Source organism: Hemibagrus wyckioides, linkage group LG15 (genome assembly GCF_019097595.1).
Source record: "Hemibagrus wyckioides isolate EC202008001 linkage group LG15, SWU_Hwy_1.0, whole genome shotgun sequence".
NCBI classification, from domain to species: Eukaryota; Metazoa; Chordata; class Actinopteri; order Siluriformes; family Bagridae; genus Hemibagrus; species Hemibagrus wyckioides.
Genome location: NC_080724.1, coordinates 1,539,516 through 1,560,759, shown reverse-complemented (window position 1 = coordinate 1,560,759; position 21,244 = coordinate 1,539,516). Strand labels below are relative to the sequence as shown.

Sequence of the window (21,244 nt, the reverse complement as noted above, 5' to 3'; positions counted from 1 at the left end):
ACAAAATGTTGACTTGCTGCCTAATATATCCCACCCACTAACACGTACCATGATGAGGAGATACTCGGTCTTATTCACCTAACCTGGCACTGGTCATATGTATCATATGCCTGATCTGTGTATATAATGTATTTTGAGACACTAAAATATAATTAAAGTTGACTTTGACGTTGGCTTGACGAAGCAAGTAGTCGTAACGTCCTTTGCTTTTTGGAGGCAAGTGGACAGACAGGTTGCGAATCCTTTTGATGAATATATGCAATCATTTAATTCAATAACATTCAATTTGACATCCAACTCCTCAGAGTCGATTAAAACGGCTGTGTTGGCCAGTGCCCCGGGAAACTGAGAGCTCTCATGCAAATAGGAGGATGGTTGTGTTGGTTGTGGAGAAACTTTTCCTTTTGCTCAAAATGAATAAAAAAAATGACTGACTACCAAGAATTAAAACAAACTCTGTATAAAGTTATAGGTCACTGAGACTAATGGGCAGCTTATAGATTTCATACATTAACTTAAACCAAGGAAATATTTATGTCTTGCATAAATATTCTTCCAAGAAAGATTAGCAGGGATTAGTTTCTGTTTCTAAAGGGTTATAAGAGGTAATAAAATGTAAGTTCAAGGTAAAGACGGAGTAAATGCACATACATATTCTTCCAAAAACATTTTCTGTTTATTAAGATCATTAGAAGACAAAAGAAATTCAGTCTTTAATGACTTAGAAGGCTGAAACACAACCCTGGTCATACTTCATTGCCCAGAGAACATGGCTAAGTGTATTTATTCATGTGATTTCTACACAGGTAATATTAGCAAGTGATTTACTTTTGACAATAAGCATGTAAAAAGATTAGACAGCATACACACACACACAAAAAAAAAAAAACGCAAGCAAATCCTGAATGCTTGCTGTGTTGAAACATCAGACTGTTGGTGGAAAAAGTGAAAAATATAAAACTGCAAAAGGAAAATGTGAAAAACAGCCCTGTCCACAAAGTCATGTTACTACAGTTTACATGACTACAGAGGAACATTTCCCTTTCACCGCCTCAACCACTCATCTCTGCAGAAAAGAGATGCCAGTGTGTTTATATATCTGAGATTTCTGACTAACTATTTCCTGCTCTCTCTCAGGCTATTTCACATCAACCTCCTGCACCAATCTCACAAATAATGCACAGGGAGAAACAGTGCTGTGTGAACAGAAATAATAAAACAGTAATAATACAATCAAACCAAAAAAAAGTTGTTTTTGAACATTAATGCTGGAATGTTTTTCAGTTGTATCTGTGCTTCATCTAAAATGGCTTTCCATACATCACCTGTAGATAAAATACACGTGCATGCTAACGAAAGCTCTTACATGCTGACGAAAATCACAGCCATGTTTTAAAAAAGGAAGGAGTTTAAAGCTGCTCTGAGTTCCTTCACAGTATCATCGAGTCACTAGTGCCATATCTCAACACACCCGTTTTTGTCTCTTCAACACATTCACACTTGACGCTGATGGAACAACTCTTGCACCGTGACCAGTGGTCAGTGTGTGAAAGTTCCTTTGAGTGCATGCATCTTTTTGTATCTGTGTGTGTGTGTGTGTGTATAAACATGTCTTAGTGTAATGTGTGCTGACTAGACATTGTGTGCTTCCTAGTCCTAATTCTAGTTCTAGTTCTGGCTTACCGAAATTTTTCTATCTCTGACTGGGGGACTGCGGCCTCTCAGGAAACTGTGCTAACTTCCTGAAACAGTACCTTACTATTGTTCTCTTGACATACTGGAAGCCACAGTTCCCATATCAATGCATTGATTTTTAAAAATAAGTCTATATCTGATATAAAGTACCTGATTATCAATGTTAACAACAGCTGGCCCATTGCTGTGTTCATCACAACTGTCATCATCATCATCAACATCATCCATTCAATCACACTCTCATGGCTCTTAGTATCTTGTACTTTAATTATTGCTTTAAATGACTTTCATTTTCTAAGTCAATGTGCAGAGAATCTAAAGCTTGTTTCAGTCCCTTTGAGGTAAATCGCCACAGCCCAAAGTACATAGCTGGAGAAAACAACAACGGGCTGTCACGACAAAATATCTATAATGATGTAACACAAATTAAATGTTCAAGAACCAATATCCTTGAGCTTACTGTAAGGCAAATAAAGAATACTCCATACTGATCACAAATATACAACACAAAATATCTTCGAGAGTCTTCAAAAAACGTAATAAATATATTGCATGTAAAAAGACATCATTATTGTGGGGCATGTTTGATCTGTTTCTGTCCCCGTTATTTTCCTTCGCACCATTGTTTTGGTGTTTCATTGAGGCACCTATACGTTGGAAACGTTTTGAGAATCCCGAGCCTGTCGGATCCCGTAAAGCCACTTGATGACGCGTGCGTTCCTCTCGATTACCGAGATGCCATAGGGAACGCGTTCGCCGGGCCTTGGAGGACCATCATCTTCATCGTCATCTTCCTCCTCTTTGTAAGCGTGCCCTTCATCTCCACACTCAGAGCTGGGTGTGCTGACGCTGCGAAGTTTTGAAATGGACACGATATCAGAATTGGCACGTCCAAAATGCTCCATGCCAATACCTTCCAATTCGCTGGGTTCTAAGCCACAGTAATTAAAGAAGCGCTCTAGGTCAGCGTTGGCACGCGCATACCGGTCGCTCAGGTCCGATTTGGACCGGTGCAGTGAGGGGCGCCTGCGTGTCGAGCCCCGTGAGCTTGCTGAGGATAAGCGGGTACAGGCTGGTGAGGCTGGGGGTAGCATGCCTGCTCGTAATAACAGGGGGCTGGAGGGTAGGCAGGGGGACGATGGCGAGTGTGAGGGGAGGGATGGGGATTTGAAGGATGGTGTAGATGGTGGTGGGGCCTGGGGATGTGGTGTCTGTCTGGGTTTAGGCTTGGGTTGTAAAAGTTTGGACTGAGGTTGTAGAGGCATCCTCTGGGGCTTCCTGATCTCCGCTTGTGGCCGCACATCGACCCGCCGCACTGTCACAGGGTTTGGGCTGCTGTAATTGCCCTGTGCAGGGAGTCTGTGAACTCTGGCAGGCACAGGCGGGGGCCTGTGGCTCGGCTCTGGAGTAGGAGAAGCATGAGAAGAAGACTGGATTTGGCTGTTGAGAGAAGAGGAAGTACAGGAAGAAGAAGGCTTCAACAGAAAATGCCCATTAAAGCCACAACTCTGCTGAGGTTCTGCTGACTGCTCAGACATGGCTGAGGGAGAGGGAGAGTTAGGGGCAGGAGACAAGGGTTGGGGCCCATCTGTGATGTTAATGAGGTTGTTCAGGACGTCCAGATTGAGCGGTGTAGCCCTGCATGGCCCCTGTCCCCCGTTTTCAGTGTCTGAGGGTCTGCGGGGAACTTTCCTGGCCGGTGGTGTGTGCAGCATCATGGCCGGAGACATCAGTGGCTTGCGAATGACCGGGGGCTTGATGGGCTCCTGCCTGGTGAGAGCCACCTGCTGGCTCTTCACGTACTTGGCCTTGTCGGCCTCGAGACGCTCGACCGCGCTCAGCTTGCGTACACCAGTGTCAGGAACCCTGCGGAAATAGTCCGGGCCCTTGTTTAAGATTCGGAGAGGCATGGCTGATGTAAAAGGTGTTCCAGCCAGACGGCCATCTGATGGACGAAGAGTCTCCACTGGCATGATGGGTATAGGTCAGTGAATGTGATAGAGGGAGCAATTCAATAAAGGGTGAAACAGAGGCTAATGGTCCGTACCCCCTGGTGCTTCCAAATGTCCAGCTCTTGAGAAAAAAAGTCTTGTTGAATGTGATTGATGCTTTTCTTGCACGTTCCCTTTTGTCTTGGGCTTTAAGTTCTGTTCCCACCCGAGGGCCCTGACTCGAGTGATCTGCTCCTACTGTTGCTGCTCGCTCTTTTTTGTGTCACCTCCTGCCTTTTATCCTTGCTCTTCCCAGTGCTGCTCACTGAATGAAGACTTGTTGAAGGGGGTCGCCAGAGGTTGCATTCCACATCAGTCTGAAGAGTGACCCACCAGAGTGAGTGCAGTTGGTAAAGTCAATGCTGAAGCAGGCAAAACAGGAACCCAGTCTGATTTCTCATATAGGCACACACGCGCACCGTCCCATACAATCCACCCGAGAGATTATAATCCTGGAGGTTCCCTTTTTCAGGCTGATGCCTCCTGAAAAGAAAAGAAAAGATAAAACATGTTCAGAACTGAGAAAAAGAAATGAACGAAAGAACTCGTCCTACTGCCTCAGCTCCACACCATGTGAAGCACAGAGGAGCACTGGAGAGTAAATGGGACAGATACTTGGTTTTTAATGCACTGCCTGGCTCCTCCTATTCCACTCTCACAGCCTCCAGATGCTGTCTCACCCACCAGCCAATAAGAGGAAAGAAAGGAGGAGGGGGGGACAGAATTGGTCTCCAGTTGGCTAATATCCCAAGCTGAGGCCATTGTCCACACCCACCCCCCACTCACAACAAACACGCCTACTGAATTTTCATTCAAATGAAATACTTTGAAAGACAACAAAAAGGGGGAAAGGAACGAGAGAACAGCTGCAATCTTTTATGTTGGGTTGCATTAAAAGGTTTGAGGGAAAACAATTAAACCTTCTTCACGTTTCCTTCACTCCTTAAAAAAAGGGTTTGTGTATTACCTATACAAAGCACATTACTATTAGATTATCAGCTTATTGACATAGAGATGGAAAAGCCCATGAGCTTTAACTCAGCTCCAGTTTATTTCCTGAACTCTCAGTATCCTCATTCTAATACTTCCATGTTTCATCAATTCCAAGTCAATTCCACTCTTCTTTCCATTCCACCCTCTTCCCATTTGTAATATTACTGAGATTATTACTGAGCAATTCGACTATATTATATCACACACTCAAAGGGCTTTTCTTTTTCTTTTCTTATCCGGACACAACTTGAAATAATATAAAGAGAGACAGAGACTAAGCAAGGTACAACTCAGGACTCAGGATTTAATTACCAAATACATGTCAGATCTGATGTGTATTTCCTTTATACAAACTATGTGAATTACACCTTTGACCATCTCCAACAGTGGAAGTAAGTAATATATAGAAGAGGATGAGGACGGCTCTGAGTGCACAGTAAACTGACTGCTTCACATATACACTCAAATATGTTCAGCTGTCCCTCAGTGGCAGGGCTTTTAATAGAAGGAGCATTTGCTGTGGATCCAGGCAGGCTAGAACTGTTGAGAGAGATGGGACCCAAACATGCTTTTTTACTCACTCATATTGATAGGAACTCAGCACCCTGACACCCTTACTCACAGTGTTTCATATCCAACATCATGGAGGACTTTACACAAATATGACGCTGAACCAGTCACTATGCCGTTCGAACACAGCATATACCATTTTAGATTTTAGCTTTAGAGCTACTTTCACTGCTGTTTTCTTCCATCTTCCTGTTTTTATCTCAAAAACTCAAATATGCAACTCAAAAACCCAGACTCACAAACACCCCCACCCTCACCATTCACACCTTATTGTGTAATATGTACCTTAATCACTGCTCTTAGGGCCAGGAACATTAAAGACACAGGTAAAGACTCGGGCATATAATAAGCCAGGCAAGACCAGACTCGAACATACAGGAATGAACTGGACTGTGCGGGAATGTCCATGATGTCACAGACCGAGTTTGGGCATTTATAGAAGTGTGAATAGATCGAGATATAAAAGGGTCTAGAGCACCATCCAGGACACATGGGCATACAGGAACATAATCTCTCCCAAAATATGATGTTTTCAAATGCTAATTGTCCGTTGCCAAAGAACATTGACTCACATCAGTGAATTCCCAAAGTTGTTGTAATAATCATTCATCTCCAAACACGGGACATGCTTACATCATTTACCATCTCCCTTAGAAAACTGACTCTTAATTAAAGGCTGATATATCCCTATATTTAAATGCTTAATGGTACTGTAGATGTCTGTTTCCAGAAAGTTGCATAATGTTTAGAAAATGCAAGGCACATCTGTAATATATAAACATTGCGTATATAATTTGGACCGCTAATTCACGTTAATGAAACAGTTTTATGCCTGAAATCTGAACTGGGAAAATGTGACCCTGCATGGCCTAAAAGCAACAATAAAAAAAAAAAACAGTGGGATACCACCAGTCAACTTCAGCAGCATACAGCCGAAGAGTGGAAAAAATGACCACACAAATTCCAGCTGAGAGAAACTACACGCTGTAATTACAAGGGGATTGGGTAAGAGGAGGAGATTTTGTGCTTTTACAATTTCTATCAATTAAAGGAGAGGAGAGCAAGCCAGGCATAAAGTACGGACAGTGGAACAACAACAATAACAAAATACAACAAGGGAAATGAAAGCAGAAGTAGCAGGACACAGGGTCAGCTGGGTACTAGCTAGACTTTTTTTTTTTTTTTTTTTTTACAAGGGAATTCCTGGAGATAAACACATCTACATGATGAAGAATAAAAAATAATGAGATAAATGGTTTCTGGTCAACAGAGGCCACTACTGAGGTCAGAGGGAATGGCTTGGTTTGAAGTGTGTGTGTGTGAGTATGTATTTGTTTGGGGGGGTTATTGACATATAAAGCATTATCTGGACCCAGCAGTGACACAGACTAGAGGCCAGAGATTGGCTCTTTTCTCCCTGTTGAGTTCTGGGTAAAACAAACACAACTCCCTCATGCTGGGAGACACAGAGCACATCCTGGTGACTACTTTCTTCAGGCCTCACTCACCCTCTTTCTCAGGAGCAACTTTACTTTAAATTTTTTTTTGGCTAGCTAATGAAACCTGAAGCAGAGAGAATGTGTAAATTAAAGCCAGGTGGAATGCACTGCGGGACGGAGAGAATGTGGCCTCGCATGCAAACACAACCTTCAGGAGGTCATGTCTCTCTATCAGTAACCAGCACTATCAAGAACAGTGATAACTTTGATCACCCATTTACACACAGTCCTCACGCTCAAATATCAGGCTACACCATGGGGTCTCACTCTCTGCCTTTCAGCTCTGGTTGCTGCAATTGAAGCATTTCATGCCAGTGGGTCTCGGTTCAGTTTTGGTGTGTTTCCTTATCAAATATACTGAATTTACCTTTAAAACATAAACATCAGTAGATCTTGAACATGAAGTCACAGAAATTATTATTCGATTCGATGCAAAACGTCTGATCTCCAGGTTACATACATTATGGTTGAATCTGGCATAACTGAGCAATTGTCATAAAAGAGGCATTAAAGGGTTAAAGCTGCTAAACTACCCATTTTAACCTCTACTTACCATTACCTGGAAATTAAGATTGATCTGTGGAGAAAGCCATAACTGTAACATTAAGCATGAACTAGTGTGTCAGGCTCAGTTAGGTCTCCCATGGGACACGTTACAGCTTTTACTGTGCTGGTTGAAAGGCAGTTTTAATGCCCCAGATGGAACACACACACACACTACTTCCACAGTAACTGAAGGTGCCTCAAGCAGCCAACCAGATAACCCTACCCATCTCTACTGTGGTCTCCTTATCAGTAAATGACCCTTTCTTATATGCAGCGCCAATACAATAGGACAACTCCTTCCACTAACAGCAGGACAAAATAAACTTTGAACACAGGGCCATTAGAGTGCCAAAGAGTTGTAACAGTACACAGCCCAACCTCCTCCCAACAGCCCACAGCCGTCTGAGTCTAAGTCCTCGGGACTTTCTTGATATTCATAATTCCACACGCATCCCGGGCATCGAGGAGAGAATTATCCAGCCGTCACTGCCATTCATCTTTGTGTATTTAGCTTGAACACCATTGTATTCATGTCCAGTCTTCTGTCCGAACAGTAACACTTGAACAGCTGAAGATGCCACTGTGCCCATCACTGGAAAAGTACAAACTACTACAAACATGGCAGGAACTGATCCTCTATATACAGCCTCTCCTTATTATCAGACTTTAATAAGATAAACAAATAAGAGCAGGTGGTCCGTGCCCCCCACCCCCAAGCAACCCCTTGTGTGAATAAATAGACATTTGTCCATGTTGGGGGAAAATACATCACATAGATAATCAGCCCCCCAAAAACAGAACAAAAGATCCTAGCATTCAGATTCTGATAAGTAGGACAAGTTGAGCCTCTACTTGTCTTTTGACTGTGCAGACATCAGCCAGCCCGAAGCCCTTCCCACGGCTGCACATTCCGCTCATATTCCCCATTCTCTTCTATCACATGCTGCCAGGCTTTCAGAGATAAAACCATCTGATTCAGGGGCCCTGTGAGGCCAAATCCATCAGGGTGTCATTCTTCATCAGTAACGTTACCTGAAAAGACCGAACCGTTCAGGAAGATGGACGATCCATCAGACGACAGTTTGCATCTCCTCTGAATCAAATCGTTCTCTGGACCCTGTTCAGGGAACGTCACCAAGGCGTCTGAGGTCAACTCTGAACCAGAAGCAGCTTTGGTGTAGCTGCATTATCACCTCAGAACACCAGGAACTCTGTCTCAGATCAAAACAATGACACTGACAGTAGCGATGTAATGATTAAGCAGACAAATGGTCTAATCATTTTAGCAATTACTGTATATATATACAGTGATTATATATATATTATATATATATATATATATATATGTATATATATATATATATATATACATATATATATATATAACCATGGTGCCATTTCTGAGCGTGGTTCCTTCAGGTTTCACACACAAGCCTTAACCCAGTGACAGCAATTCTTCTAAAGGAATGACAAATTGTGTTGCTTAAACTCGGCACTTCACCATCTAAACCTCGAAATATGCTGGAAAAGCCAAAGGGAATTTACAGCGTAGACACAAAATTACATCTTTCGTGTGCTGTCATGAGCAGAAAAATAACAACAACAACAACGTTCATGCGTGTTCTTGCACACACACATGTAAACACACTGACCCACATCCAATTATAGTCCAAATGTAATCATAAAGCTGCTACAGCACCCCAGTGACGTCACTGCAGTCTCAGAGCGTGGTCTTTATCTATTTCCACTACTATCATCACGACCACCCTTTCCTTCAGAGTCTAAGAGACACACATGCACAAACACACACACACACACACACAAAACTGTTAACACAAAACACATTGAAAACACAAACCTTACAAAACTCCAGTCAACTATTTAACCCGGTTTAGTCAGTTTTACAAAGAGCTTCTCTGAGACTAATGCCCTGGTGACAGAGGGCTTCCGTTTGTTTTCCTGACCATATGAACAGGAAGATATACCCACACACACACACACACTCATCACATATTCACAGAGTTCCCTTGTCCTGACTCATTCTTTGGATATTGTTAACTTTCCTACATAAAAAGGAAAATAAGAATTGCACAAAGCATTCAAATCAGAGAAAAATCTAATCTGCCAAACAAAAAAATAAAATAAGTCTCATGCAAGTCGATCCAAGGACACACTGTGGGCCAAGGACGGAGGGCTTTTGTCGCCTCATGTAAAGTGGAGCTTAATGAGCAATAGCTTAGGCTCCCGTATTAAGTGGTTATTCAGCCCTCAATGACCGTACAGAGAAACTCATTAACATTCTGGAAACAGTGATCATGAGGCATCTATGTGCTCTATAGAGTTCTAAACCAGTTCCTCCACTGCTTTAAAACAAGTTTCTCTAGGGAAAAACATGTTTAAACAAATAAAATCATCAACAGGAAAAAAAAACTTCATGTGATTTAAGACAAGCATGCACTTCTGACCAACAATATTCTTAAACAATATCGGTCATCTCTATTCATTTATCCAGTCTATTTTCTGTGCAGCGACTTACCGAAGGAGGCGTGAAAATCTCCCGGCTGAGACGACAAGAGTAATGTCCTTATGAGAGAACAGACAGTGTTATAGAAAGTCACGTCACACTGAAGCTGTGTGTTAAGCGCATGCGAGCGTGCAACTGAGGGGAGAACTCAAATACTCCTCCTTTTGCTCTCCACGGCTCCACCCAGCCTGCCCAATCAGCTTGTCTGCTCAAGTACAGGCAGGAAGACCACTTCCTAGTAGGCACATGACAAGAGGGACTACAACAACATGTATCCGAGCCTCCACTTTTCCTGTTGCCGTTCTCCAGCCAAAGAACCGCACATCACCTCAGTTTCCACAAGATCCATTTATTTTTCTTCTCTCTACAGCTACGAGGCATTTCCCAAAACACTGCTCAGCATTTCTCCCCCCTGCTCTTCCAGCACCTTTCTACCTCTGTGTTACTGTTAAGGAAGTGATACAAGAGGGTTAGACGGCTTCATCAAAGAAGTTAGGGAAGAGTTATGGAAACAATACACTTGCAGTGTTGCTACAAGGATATCCTGTCTAGCTAAGGATGCTCTCTAAGGATTTACCTGACAAAATGAAGTATGTGTGTATGTGTGTGTGTGTGTGTGTGTCACAATTCCGGTGCTTTTCCAGTCAATTCCATTTCTCGAGAGCTGCTCATGCTTCATAAACCTGGTCATTTCATCAGTGTGGAGCAGGGATTATGTCCTAATAGTGATGATGTGTAGAACGGTGCACAGAAATGTATGCATTTACATCAAGTTTAAATCTAATCACTTAAACCAAGGCTTCTTCTAAATGTTTTTGTGGCCCCTTTCAGATGTAAACAATTTCCCCAAGGTCCCTTTTAGGAGCATTTAATTTTCATTGAGCGTGCCATGATATTTTCCACTCAGCCTGAGGTACACCAAATGACATTACCAGCACATTAAACTGCACACAGATTAAAGTTGTTGTTTTTTAGCTTTTAAGTAGATTTATAATAATTAATTAATTAACTAGTTGTATAATTAAAATCTATAACAACAAACAAAAAAATGAAGAGAAAAAACAGGCAGTAATGTCAGTGACCTCCTGAATATACAAGATGGGCCCCTGGGGTGACCCACTTTGTGAAGCATAGCTTTAAACCATTTCAGATCCTTTTACCTGAATGTAAAGCAAATTGTCTCTTTTAGCCAAAACTTACAATTATTTAATATTTATTTATCATTACAGTTATTATAAGTTTATAAACTTTTTTATGTATACAAGCCAGGTGTAAAAATGTATAAAAGCCAGGTGACACCCTTATCTTACATTTTATCAAATTTCTTTTTATACAACTGAGCAATTGAGGGTTAAGGGCCTTGCTCAGGGGCCCAGCAGTGGCAGCTTGGTGGACCTGGGATTCGAACTCATAACCGATCACTAGTCCCGAATGAATATAAATCCACTACATGTATCAGTCACCAGTATGTGCTCGATTACATACAGTTAACCAGATGCAAAGCAGATAACCAGTTAAAGTACGTCAGGTACAGGTATGGATGGCTTAATGCTCCTCTTCATCCTGTAGCCTTTGAAACCCACACCGTCAGTGCCAGGGGCTCATATACGACTCAAACAATAGGAACAAATCACAGATACCTGTGGCTACAGTAACAGATACCAATGAGAACGTCTGTAATTCTGTCCGAGGAGTTGGCTGGCAGCTTCCTTCTTCCACTCGTGTCAAGAACCACGACAGAAAGAACAAAACATCCCTGAGGTGTCACAGATCACCCTAACACACACACACAGTGAGCACTGCAGCACAAAAATACATAGCAGTCGAGTTTTAATGAAATGCCATTATACCGTGTCAAATGCAGAAAATTAATTAGTTATATAACAGCAGGTCACTTCAAATACTTCTCATCTTCGGTTGCTGACCATGCTATCAAGTTCAGTGCAGGAGGTGAAGCTTCACTGACCCCTGAACTTAAACCTCCTCACACCCTGGTTGTAATTTCATCTCTCTGCAACTTGCTGAGATGTTTATAGCCGGTCCTATTGCAGGAGCTTGTCGGTGCCTGCTGCCTTTAGACTGAGTTATTCATCTGAACAGTGCAGGAATGGCAGACTCTTTGAATAGGGGGATTACAGAAAAAACATTCTGGGTGGAGGATTACTGCTTGAGCCCATCCTTCATACAGAAGATCACAGACCATGCTCTAGGCTCTACACACACACACACACACACACACAAATCTTGTCTGATCACGAGACTGTTTTGTGCTCTTATGTCTCACAAGCAATGCAAACAGGCTTTCTAACATCTACATCAGCTCTCAGGGAATACACATTAGACCAGGAAACAGAAATGCTTACTCATACAAACACTGTGCACAGCAGGAAGAGGATAAATCAGATACAGTGTAGGAGAATCAGCTACAGATAGCTTACATATCAATAAACATACATGTCAATTAATCTGACAGTTTCACGATTGCAGTTACAGGCAAGTGCTACGGAGGGCCGAGAAGTACAAAACACAATAACAAATCCAAAAACACAAGGAGAATTCAGACAAAATGGAAAAGGTAGGCATAGTTTTTGTGAACGGAATTCTTCCCTCTGATTGGATTAGTAGCTGCAGCAGTAGAAAGTGGATTGGTGTGTGTATGAACACAGCTCTGCTCTTATAGCGCTCCTTACATCCTTTAATCTGGAATAGTTTGCTCTTCCAAACATACCTGGTGTGTTTTTAGAGATCGCAGACTAATCTTTACTCCATGATACGCTATCAGTATCTCCAACATCACACCATATGAACGTCCTTCATCACAGTAGAGTTGAATGAACTCCATTTTCTTGTAAATATAAATATATATGTTTGTTATTTTCTTTAAAAGATTTTAAAAATAATATTTTAGTGACCGATGTCTTGTCCAATCAGAGGAAAGAATTCCATTCACAAACTATACCTACATTTTTTGCTCTGTCTGATTCGTCCTTGTGTTTTGGGATTTGTTATTTTTTTTTATTGTTTTGCACTTCTCAGCCACAGTAAAATACAGTTGCGTTGATTAATTTCAAGGTCAAAGCTGCAGCAGTGTCTCTCGTCTACCACAAAGCACACTCACCCACACACACAGGTTAATGGGACCAACCAGTGCAGGCTAAGTGATGACAAACACAAACATGAGGAAAAAGGTGAGTGTACTCTTAGTCACTTAGTTCATGTTTGGCTGCAACCAGGTTTCTCAGATCCGTTGAGAAAGCAAAGCACTCTGGGTAGGAGCAGAGAGGTGGTTATTCCTGCAACTTGGTTGTTAAGAGGCATCACGTTTGCTGTCAGGAAACCATTAGTCACTTTTCCCTGGGATTGTGTGGTACGGTAAAGTGTGGTTACGAAACCCAGTACAGTGATGTTGTTTCCGATGAGTGAGTGGTACCGAGGACTTCTCAGCAGGATTCCTTTTTCAATGCAAATAAAGTGTTAACAATAACCACCAACATCCAGCTAACCATCTTCTGCACACAGGGTCTCAAAGGGGGTCCTCGGTGTTGGCCAGATAGTAGCCAGGGGATCCTGGACATTTCTGGCTTTCTGTATTTCAAGACTTAAATGTTTTGTCTCTGATAAATAGACATAATATTATTGCATATATTTAAGTAATGAGTCTACTTGGAGTTTTATATTCGTATAGATCGAACAGATGTTCATAATCCAATCTATTCGAATCTATGGATTCTGTGGAACCTTCATATTTATCTTACAGCTGAAGATGTTCATGATTGTTCATGAACTCCTGGGCTTTTTCTTTCCTTAAGGTCCAGAAAAACAACCCAAACACCTAAATGCTACAGGATATGATTATGAAACTTGATATGTATTGTTTGGTAAGAGTACTGACAGGCTATATGTGCATATTACAGATTAAGGAAAAATACACACAAAGGAAAAACTTGTGTGGTTCCAGAATGCATTCCCAGACTAAACCCATATGGCTGGAATGAGTAAAGTCAGCAAATGAACAAGGGGTTTTTAAACTATGTCATAACCACATCATCTTCAGCAGTGGCTATTAGGTCTGAGCTCTACTGTGGAGGAGACAACATGTTCCGTCAGCCTGTTGTTTATCAGGAGATATTTATTATCTGGACATTCTTTAGACGTTCCTTTCTCTAACCCAGTCAACAGACAACAGGAAAACCCATTTGTTGTATTTAACTAGGGGCTCAAGCGAATGCTTCTTGTCTGGCCTGACTTTAAACTAATTTAACTGTTTCAATCTCTGACCAATGGAACTATATAAACAATTTGGGAGAACATAATTGGGAGGGGTTTTAACTCTTGATAAAATTTGTCCAACATAAAAAAAAAAAATCATCAGCTCTTTCCAGACGTTTCAGCTGCTGTGTTATGTTGTGCAAGTTGAAGCTTAAAAACATAGGCTTCATGTGTGTTTGTGAAAGGTACAGCTAAGCCTCCCAGGAAGATAATTGTGGAATTAAGCTCTTTTTACAATACAAAATATTAATTCCATCACTCCTTAATCGTTTCCACAATCCTGACGTCTCATTAAATGCTGTAGTTTAGGGTAGGGGTAATATAAGGTGCCAGAGAAGAGTGTGTATCTGTAAACACTTCCAGAGGGGGGAAAAGAAGAAGGGAAGGAGTAACCTACTCTGTAATCTTGGAATCCCCACAGATCCGTCTATTTTGAGAGCAGACGTTTAAGCCCTGCTCGAAATGCCTCAAGGAAAGCCACGTTATGAGGCAACCTTCATCATGAACTACAGTCAGAAGAGACATGGGGGAGAGATGGGAAGCATGATGTCAGAAGGAGTTTCTGAGAATAGAACAAGGGTGTCACAGAATATCCAACATTTCACAAGGTCCTGATACAGGCTTATCTCCAAAACAGAGACATCAGCACCAGCACAGAGCTGCTCAGAGCTAAGTCATCAGCACATGTAAAATAACAACATTGCTACGGAGTGAGCAACAAGAGGAGAGAAGCAGACAGAGATAAGCCTGTGATCAATGATCTCCTGGCAGAACCCAGACAGGATAAAGTGAAATCGCGGGAATAATTCGAGGGGATACTGAGATTATGAAATAGCGGTCTGTTTTGATAGAGGAGACCTAGCTCTGGAGTGCAAGTATAGGCCACATAGTTAGCTTTAATTTTTAAACACAGGAATTTACATACATAATTCTCTTATAAAGCTTTTTATATATTTAACATATTCGCTTGTGGCTTCATGTGTTGTATATTTACTTCCCCTAACCACTCCCCAACCACACCCTCAACCACACCACTGTCTTCTTTCAAGCAGAACAGCTATTTTCACACTATAAAAAGATGAGCTCGCTAAGTTCCGATCCTAACTCTATAAAAGAATAACATGTCTTCATGTCACCTAGACCTGCAATTATTCATTTTCCAGTCCACTAACATGTTTTGTGTACACTTTGCAATTTTAGCTGTGACGATCAACTCTGACAAAAAAAGAAAGAAAGAAAAAGAAAGAAAGAAAGAAAGAAAGAAAGAAAGAAAGAAAGAAAGAAAGAAAGAAAGAACTGAAAGTGTCATGGAAGCAAGTGAAAAAAAGGAGAATGTTTGTAATGCTCGTGTAAAAATGAATATGAAAGGAGTGTTTTGACTCCAGGTGTTTAATTCCAGTTGTGAGTGTATTTGTGTTTGTGAGTGTGTTTGGGTTTGTGAGCCTGAGAGAAAGAGAACAGAGGAAGTTGCTGTGGCTTAAAGGCCAGTTTCATCATCAGAAGAGAAGACCAGAGATGATCTCCTCCACTCTGTCTGCTTTAACACACTTAAGCGTTATGGGTAGGACATGTATGGAGCTCTGTGTGGAGCTCTGTGTGGAGCGGTTTCTGGGAGTTTACTCTACATACACCGTTTTAAACAGACTGGCCAGTGAAAATACTCTAAACTCAGTGTCCAGACACTGCCCCGAGGCCAACTTTCTGTAATGATCAATAACTAGCTTTAACATCTAGCTACTACATCCATAGTGCATGTGTGAATTAATATAACAACAGCAATAGTAATAATAATAATAATAGATTTTAAATCCTCGAGCATTAGCTTACTTATTAAATAGTCAATGCATCAGCAGAACAACTAAATAAGTCAAATATTTTATTCATATATGATATCTAAAAATAAAAAAAAATAATAATAAAACTTCATCTCACCCGTCGGACGCTGCAGAAGTGTTTGCATGAACCAGTACTGAAGATCTCGGTGTAATATTTCTATTATAAACTAATGCACAGCACTGTAGTGTCCATCACATTGTCTTTAAATCCACCGGCTAGGAAAAGTTCGGGTCCTGCACGGACTGTACTACCTGGGGAAATATGAAATAGGTGGACCGTTATATGGTCAAGCGTCTTTAGTGCCTAAACCAGAACGAGTTCTTTCACCATAGTCATTCATTTTAATACCAATACTTACAATATATTAGTGAGTAGGTGTAAAATGCTTAGCTTTACGAACCCCGAAATTTCACACACCCCCATGAAAGACATAGTACAACCCAAATCCCGCCATTGGTCGTTTTGTAGTTCAGAAGACGCAGCCGAGTTTCCAAGGTAACAAGAAACAGCTGCGGTGGGAAGCAGATACGGCTCTTTTTGGATGACGTCATGTCTAAGAGGCCCTAGCTCAACTGAAGGCCGAACACTGAACCCTATTCACTATTCACTAGAAAGTGCACGAGTTTGTAAGTTTGCCTACTTTGCAGCCCTGACTGAAAGTGCAGTAGATGTCCAGTGTGCTGGTAAAGTTCAAAATATAAGCACTAGTTTAGGGGGGCATGCTGGGGAGACAGACGTCTCTTACAGTGCTCAGTTAACAAGTTAAATCTACAAAATGATGACGGGGAGACAAAAGCAAAGCAAAATAGAGCCACCAACTCTATTTTGCTCCTCTTTATTCATAGAATTGTGTGTCTATAGGAAACAGCATCACTCTCTAGAGCCACGGTTCCCATTGTGTATTGGAGACACAACAGCGTTGTGAATGGTGTTATGGGGGATGGGAAGATAGTGGGTTAATCCACAGCCACTGGGTTTTTTTATCTTTACGAAGGTGGCATCCATTATGCAAAATAGTGATCAAATTATTTTAGCTTTAGAGTGTTAATTACGTTAGTGAAGCACACTTCATTGTGGACAGACGCCACGGTGTTGAAGAAACCCTTGCCGCTCTGAATTAGTCTGAGATCACCTCAGCCTGGCAAATGTTCTTTTCACATTCATCACTGAATTTGACTTGGTTAGGAGGTCTAAATTCAGTCTCATAATGGAATTAAAAGGGAAGACCAGTTAGAGGAGAATGGCATGTCTAGACCAAACTCATACCACCTTGCCAGCAGCTAAATCCTTTGAATCTTCAGTTCTTTTTGGGTCTAGCACAAAGGGAGCTCCAGTGTCCTGGACCCAAAGTTAACCGTGATAGGCGGAAGCGGAGAACTCTGGGAAACAAAGCAATTCAGTCCTTGAGGGAAAGAACCTTAACTGTTGATCAACTCAAATTACCATCACCTGTCATTTACTTCAAGGTCCGCTATTATTGAGGGCTTTTTTTTCCATGGAACAGAAAAACATGCAGTTTTCCATGCTGCCTATGTAATTGTAGCCAGAGGCAGGAGAGACATGACAGATCTATGAATGAGTAAATAACAACATAGAAGCATGGACTATGACAACACTGACAAAAGCTGTTATAACAGGATTCTACTATTGCATATGGGCCAAAAAAAGGGCTTTGTTTATTATCTTATTGTGCATAAAAAACAGCAAAAATGCAAAAACCTAATTGATTCACTGAGGTATTTATTTTTCCAACTATTATCTTAACATTATTATGTTATCTATTCTTATTTTTCTAACTACTTTCTCCTGATCGGCTTCAAAGTCAATCAGTAACACTGGGCATGAGGCTGGAATTCACCCCGAGAAGACATAAATTTAATTCATACTAGCACATGTTCGTATGTTTCTTTATTATCCGAAGCAATGAGCATGGTCAGTGTGTATAATGCAATGTACAAAATAATATCAGTTTGAAGCATCTTCTTTAATATGTGTGATAAATATCCATTCTTCCATATTCTATACCCGCTTTATTCCTAATTAGGGTCACAGAGACCTGCTGGAGCCTATCCCAGCACACATTGGGCGAAAGGCAGGGGTTGTGATATATATACTATTGTAAAATACTTTTAACAATATAGAAATATACATTCTTAAATACATCAGCTCATTCAACCTCACTTTTTTTCCTTTTAGAATTAAACTATTTGATTATACTAACCACCACCATGCACCAGTAATGTTATCCTCCACTTTTCCAAATCAGCACTTAACACAACATGCTCACACACAACCCATTGTGCTACCAACTATTGTTTTGGGTTGTTGAGAGTCACCGTGTGTTTTCAATGACTTTCCCCATAAAAAGAAGAACAAAATCCAGGGCTTCTTCCTCTGACTGACTTTGCTCTAATGCTGGCCACCATTAAAGAGGAGGAAGTCTCTAGAGCTCCTCATACACACATAATTATAGCTTCCTCTGGTGTTTTGGGGAGCATTATCCTTGCAAGTAAAATCTTCTCACAAGAAAAAAAATGCTCTACTTTATGGAAAGATTAGACAAGTGTGAGCTGAGGTTTGCCGCTTTCATAGAGTATAAATGTTTCGGTATACGTTTTTTTCCCCATCTAATACATCTACACAATACACTCAAGTCCATGCTCCTCTATATACTTAATATCTTGAAGTGCCTTGAATTGTTCAGGAACTTATTTCTCACTTTTAAACAATGTTGTTAAGCTGTCTTTAAACTTTGGCATAATGAGTCAAGTGCATGCTTACACATGTATAGGCAACCCTTGCTTGTTTCATGTTTCTGATTGGTAAATAGCAACTGATCCAACACTACCATCTACTCCAACAACAACATCTATTTTTAATCACTGTTTCCTTTCCTTCTATTCAGCAGGCACAAAGGCCAACCCAGGATACTAATATCCAGTCAGAGCTGATTACCCCCCCCCACACACACACACATACACACACAAAACCTTTGTGATCTATTCATAGCATCCCAACTTATTCCACAAGTTTAAAATAATGTCATTTGTTCCTTTGTGTTTCCTTGAAATTTGATCACCATGAGCTGATCCATTGACTGTACGACTTCTATAAAGATCTTCATCCAGCAGTAGAAAATATAGTATTAAACCATAGATTTTAAAGGTCAAATATGATAAGCTACACAGAGATGCTCCTACAAAATAACAACAAAACCATGTAAGCATTCTCAGACATACAGTTACCGACCTGTACAGTTCCTCGTCACTGGGTGATTAGCATGAAGGGGATGATTTTTGCATAAAAAGTTCTCTAGCTGCAGAACCTTGCCCTTTGTGAAAAAGGTAACGTAAAAAAGAAAGAACCACAAAGCATTACTATGCATTTGGGTGAACATTCGCCTTGCAGACAGAAAGCTGTTGTTGCTCGGGGTAGAACCTGACCTGAGCAGCAAGGTGTTTTGGATGCAAGATAAAAAAAAAGGATTGAGGTGGTGCTGTGTCTCATTAGTTACTCACACCTCTCTTTCCATTTCTGTAAACCTGTAACGACAACATCTGACACCATTTTTCTCTGTGCACTTCACTTCTACCTCCACCTCCACTTCCACCTCCCCTCTCTCTCTCTCTCTCTCTCTCTCTCTCTCTTATTATTCTTATTATTTACCCCCCCTATTAGACCCCTTCATTCATCAGCTGGTCCCCTCTCCCTGTGGAGATTACCCATCAGGCCCATTGGGGCAAGATCAGCAGATGCCAAGCAGCAGAGAATTTTGAATAAAAAACACAGAGCACAGACCTCCACCAACCTTCACTCCTCCCCATCCCAGGAATCAGCAATGATCTAAAGAAAGTGTTAGCTACACTCAGGGTAATGTGTGTGTGTGTGTTTTGCTGATTGTGTAACTGATGACATCAGCTCAAATGTCCCTCGTATGAGCTCAGCCTTATGGTTGTGTCTGCATGGGTTTCCTCCAGGTTCTCCAGTTTCAATCGACCTCCCAACACATTCCAGTGGGTGGACTGGTTATGTTAAATTGCCTCTAGGTGTGAATGAGTGTGTGTGTTTGCTGCCCTGTGATGGGCAGTGTCCCATTCAGGATGTCCACTATTAGGCCCTGGAGCCACAACGCTCACTAGAATAAATCAGCTACTGACCTAAATATTATTGCAGGAAACTTGTATCTGTGTTTTGATTAGAATTCATTATTTCTGTACATGGAGACATTGTCTTTATGCCTTAATGCACACACAAGGAATCTGTATGCTGCTGTTGGTTACCCTCAAAAGTACCTCAAAAGTAACTTTAACGCCACTGATTTGGATTATATAACTATAACAGTTTGTGGTGGATGTTATATAAGCATGTTCAGAAGAAGGCCAGCAGGCATCTTTGCTTTTAGAGGGTCAGTATCTTGGCATTGGGGGGGTCAGGCTGTAGCATACAGGAGGACAGATGGACAGTTCAGGCACATTTACTGAGACAATGCATTATGCTCATTATGAAGAATGTCATAACACATTGTTCTGCTCATGAGGAACTTCCAGAACCTGGTGTACATTTTGTTGCTATCTGGTTTGTTCTGTTTTTTCATGAAAAGTTCTCTTCATCAGCAGTAATCAATGGTAACATATTACTGATTTTAACTGAACAAATCTGAATGTATCTGTGGATGAATCTACGGACAGGCTTCACAGAAAAGATGCTGATTTAGACAAACTCTACATAGCCATCGTAAATATATCAGAGTTCCCTTTTTTCCTGTTCCTGTCCCTACTTTTCTGACTTCCCTACATGCTGCACTTCCCTACATCTACCTCCACTTCCCTTTTCTCTCTTCAGATCACCAGCTGCTCTGCCTCTCTGACTGAATGGCGGGCCCCAGGAGAGAGTAAAGGGAGGAGGAGGGCAGGAGAACGGATGAGTGTGACTAGACACCAAAGGTCAGGGTTGAGACATGGTCATGGCACATGGTTCTTCATATAAAATCATGGTAGGGCATGCAAACACTCATACTACTACCCATCCAGATATAGGTATAATCTATAAAAACACATGCTACCGTATTTGCATGCACACACAAGCAAAACAGATAGAAAGCTTTGTTCTAAATCTATATAAAGACACAGACAAACATCAATCAGAATTGAGAAACAAAACCAAGAAGTGAGAAGCCTCTGTAACTGGGAGCTCATGAAGGGCATCAGCATCTCTTTACTGATATGCATCCCTCCTTTCCTGTCACTTTCTCTCTCCCTGCACTAATCTAACACACTTGAACCTCCCTGGCAGTAAAGAGGCATGCTGATGTTCACATACAT

The 21,244-nt window shown here is 41.3% G+C and overlaps 1 protein-coding gene across 3 annotated transcripts; it reads right to left on the bottom strand.

Moving 5' to 3' along the window:
* Positions 1 to 655: 655 nt before the first annotated feature.
* On the bottom strand, positions 656 to 16,162 carry wu:fa11c10 (protein FAM110B). Of its 3 annotated transcripts, none has more exons than XM_058410379.1 (2): positions 16,020 to 16,162; positions 656 to 4,169 (listed from the first exon to the last, which is right to left on the bottom strand). In XM_058410379.1, exon 2 carries the CDS (start codon positions 3,666 to 3,668, stop codon positions 2,343 to 2,345), a length of 1,326 nt encoding a protein of 441 aa, XP_058266362.1. In that variant the 5' UTR covers positions 3,669 to 4,169; positions 16,020 to 16,162; the 3' UTR covers positions 656 to 2,342. The 3 variants fall into 3 exon arrangements, with proteins under 3 accessions (XP_058266362.1, XP_058266360.1, XP_058266361.1); XM_058410377.1 differs by lacking the exon at positions 16,020 to 16,162 and adding an exon at positions 9,831 to 9,974; XM_058410378.1 differs by lacking the exon at positions 16,020 to 16,162 and adding an exon at positions 8,327 to 8,545.
* Positions 16,163 to 21,244: the final 5,082 nt, after the last annotated feature.

What these genes read in the sequence shown, in the direction of transcription:
- wu:fa11c10 (XM_058410379.1), bottom strand. Translation starts at nt 3,668, where the DNA reads ATGCCAGTGGAGACTCTTCGTCCATCAGATGGCCGTCTGGCTGGAACA.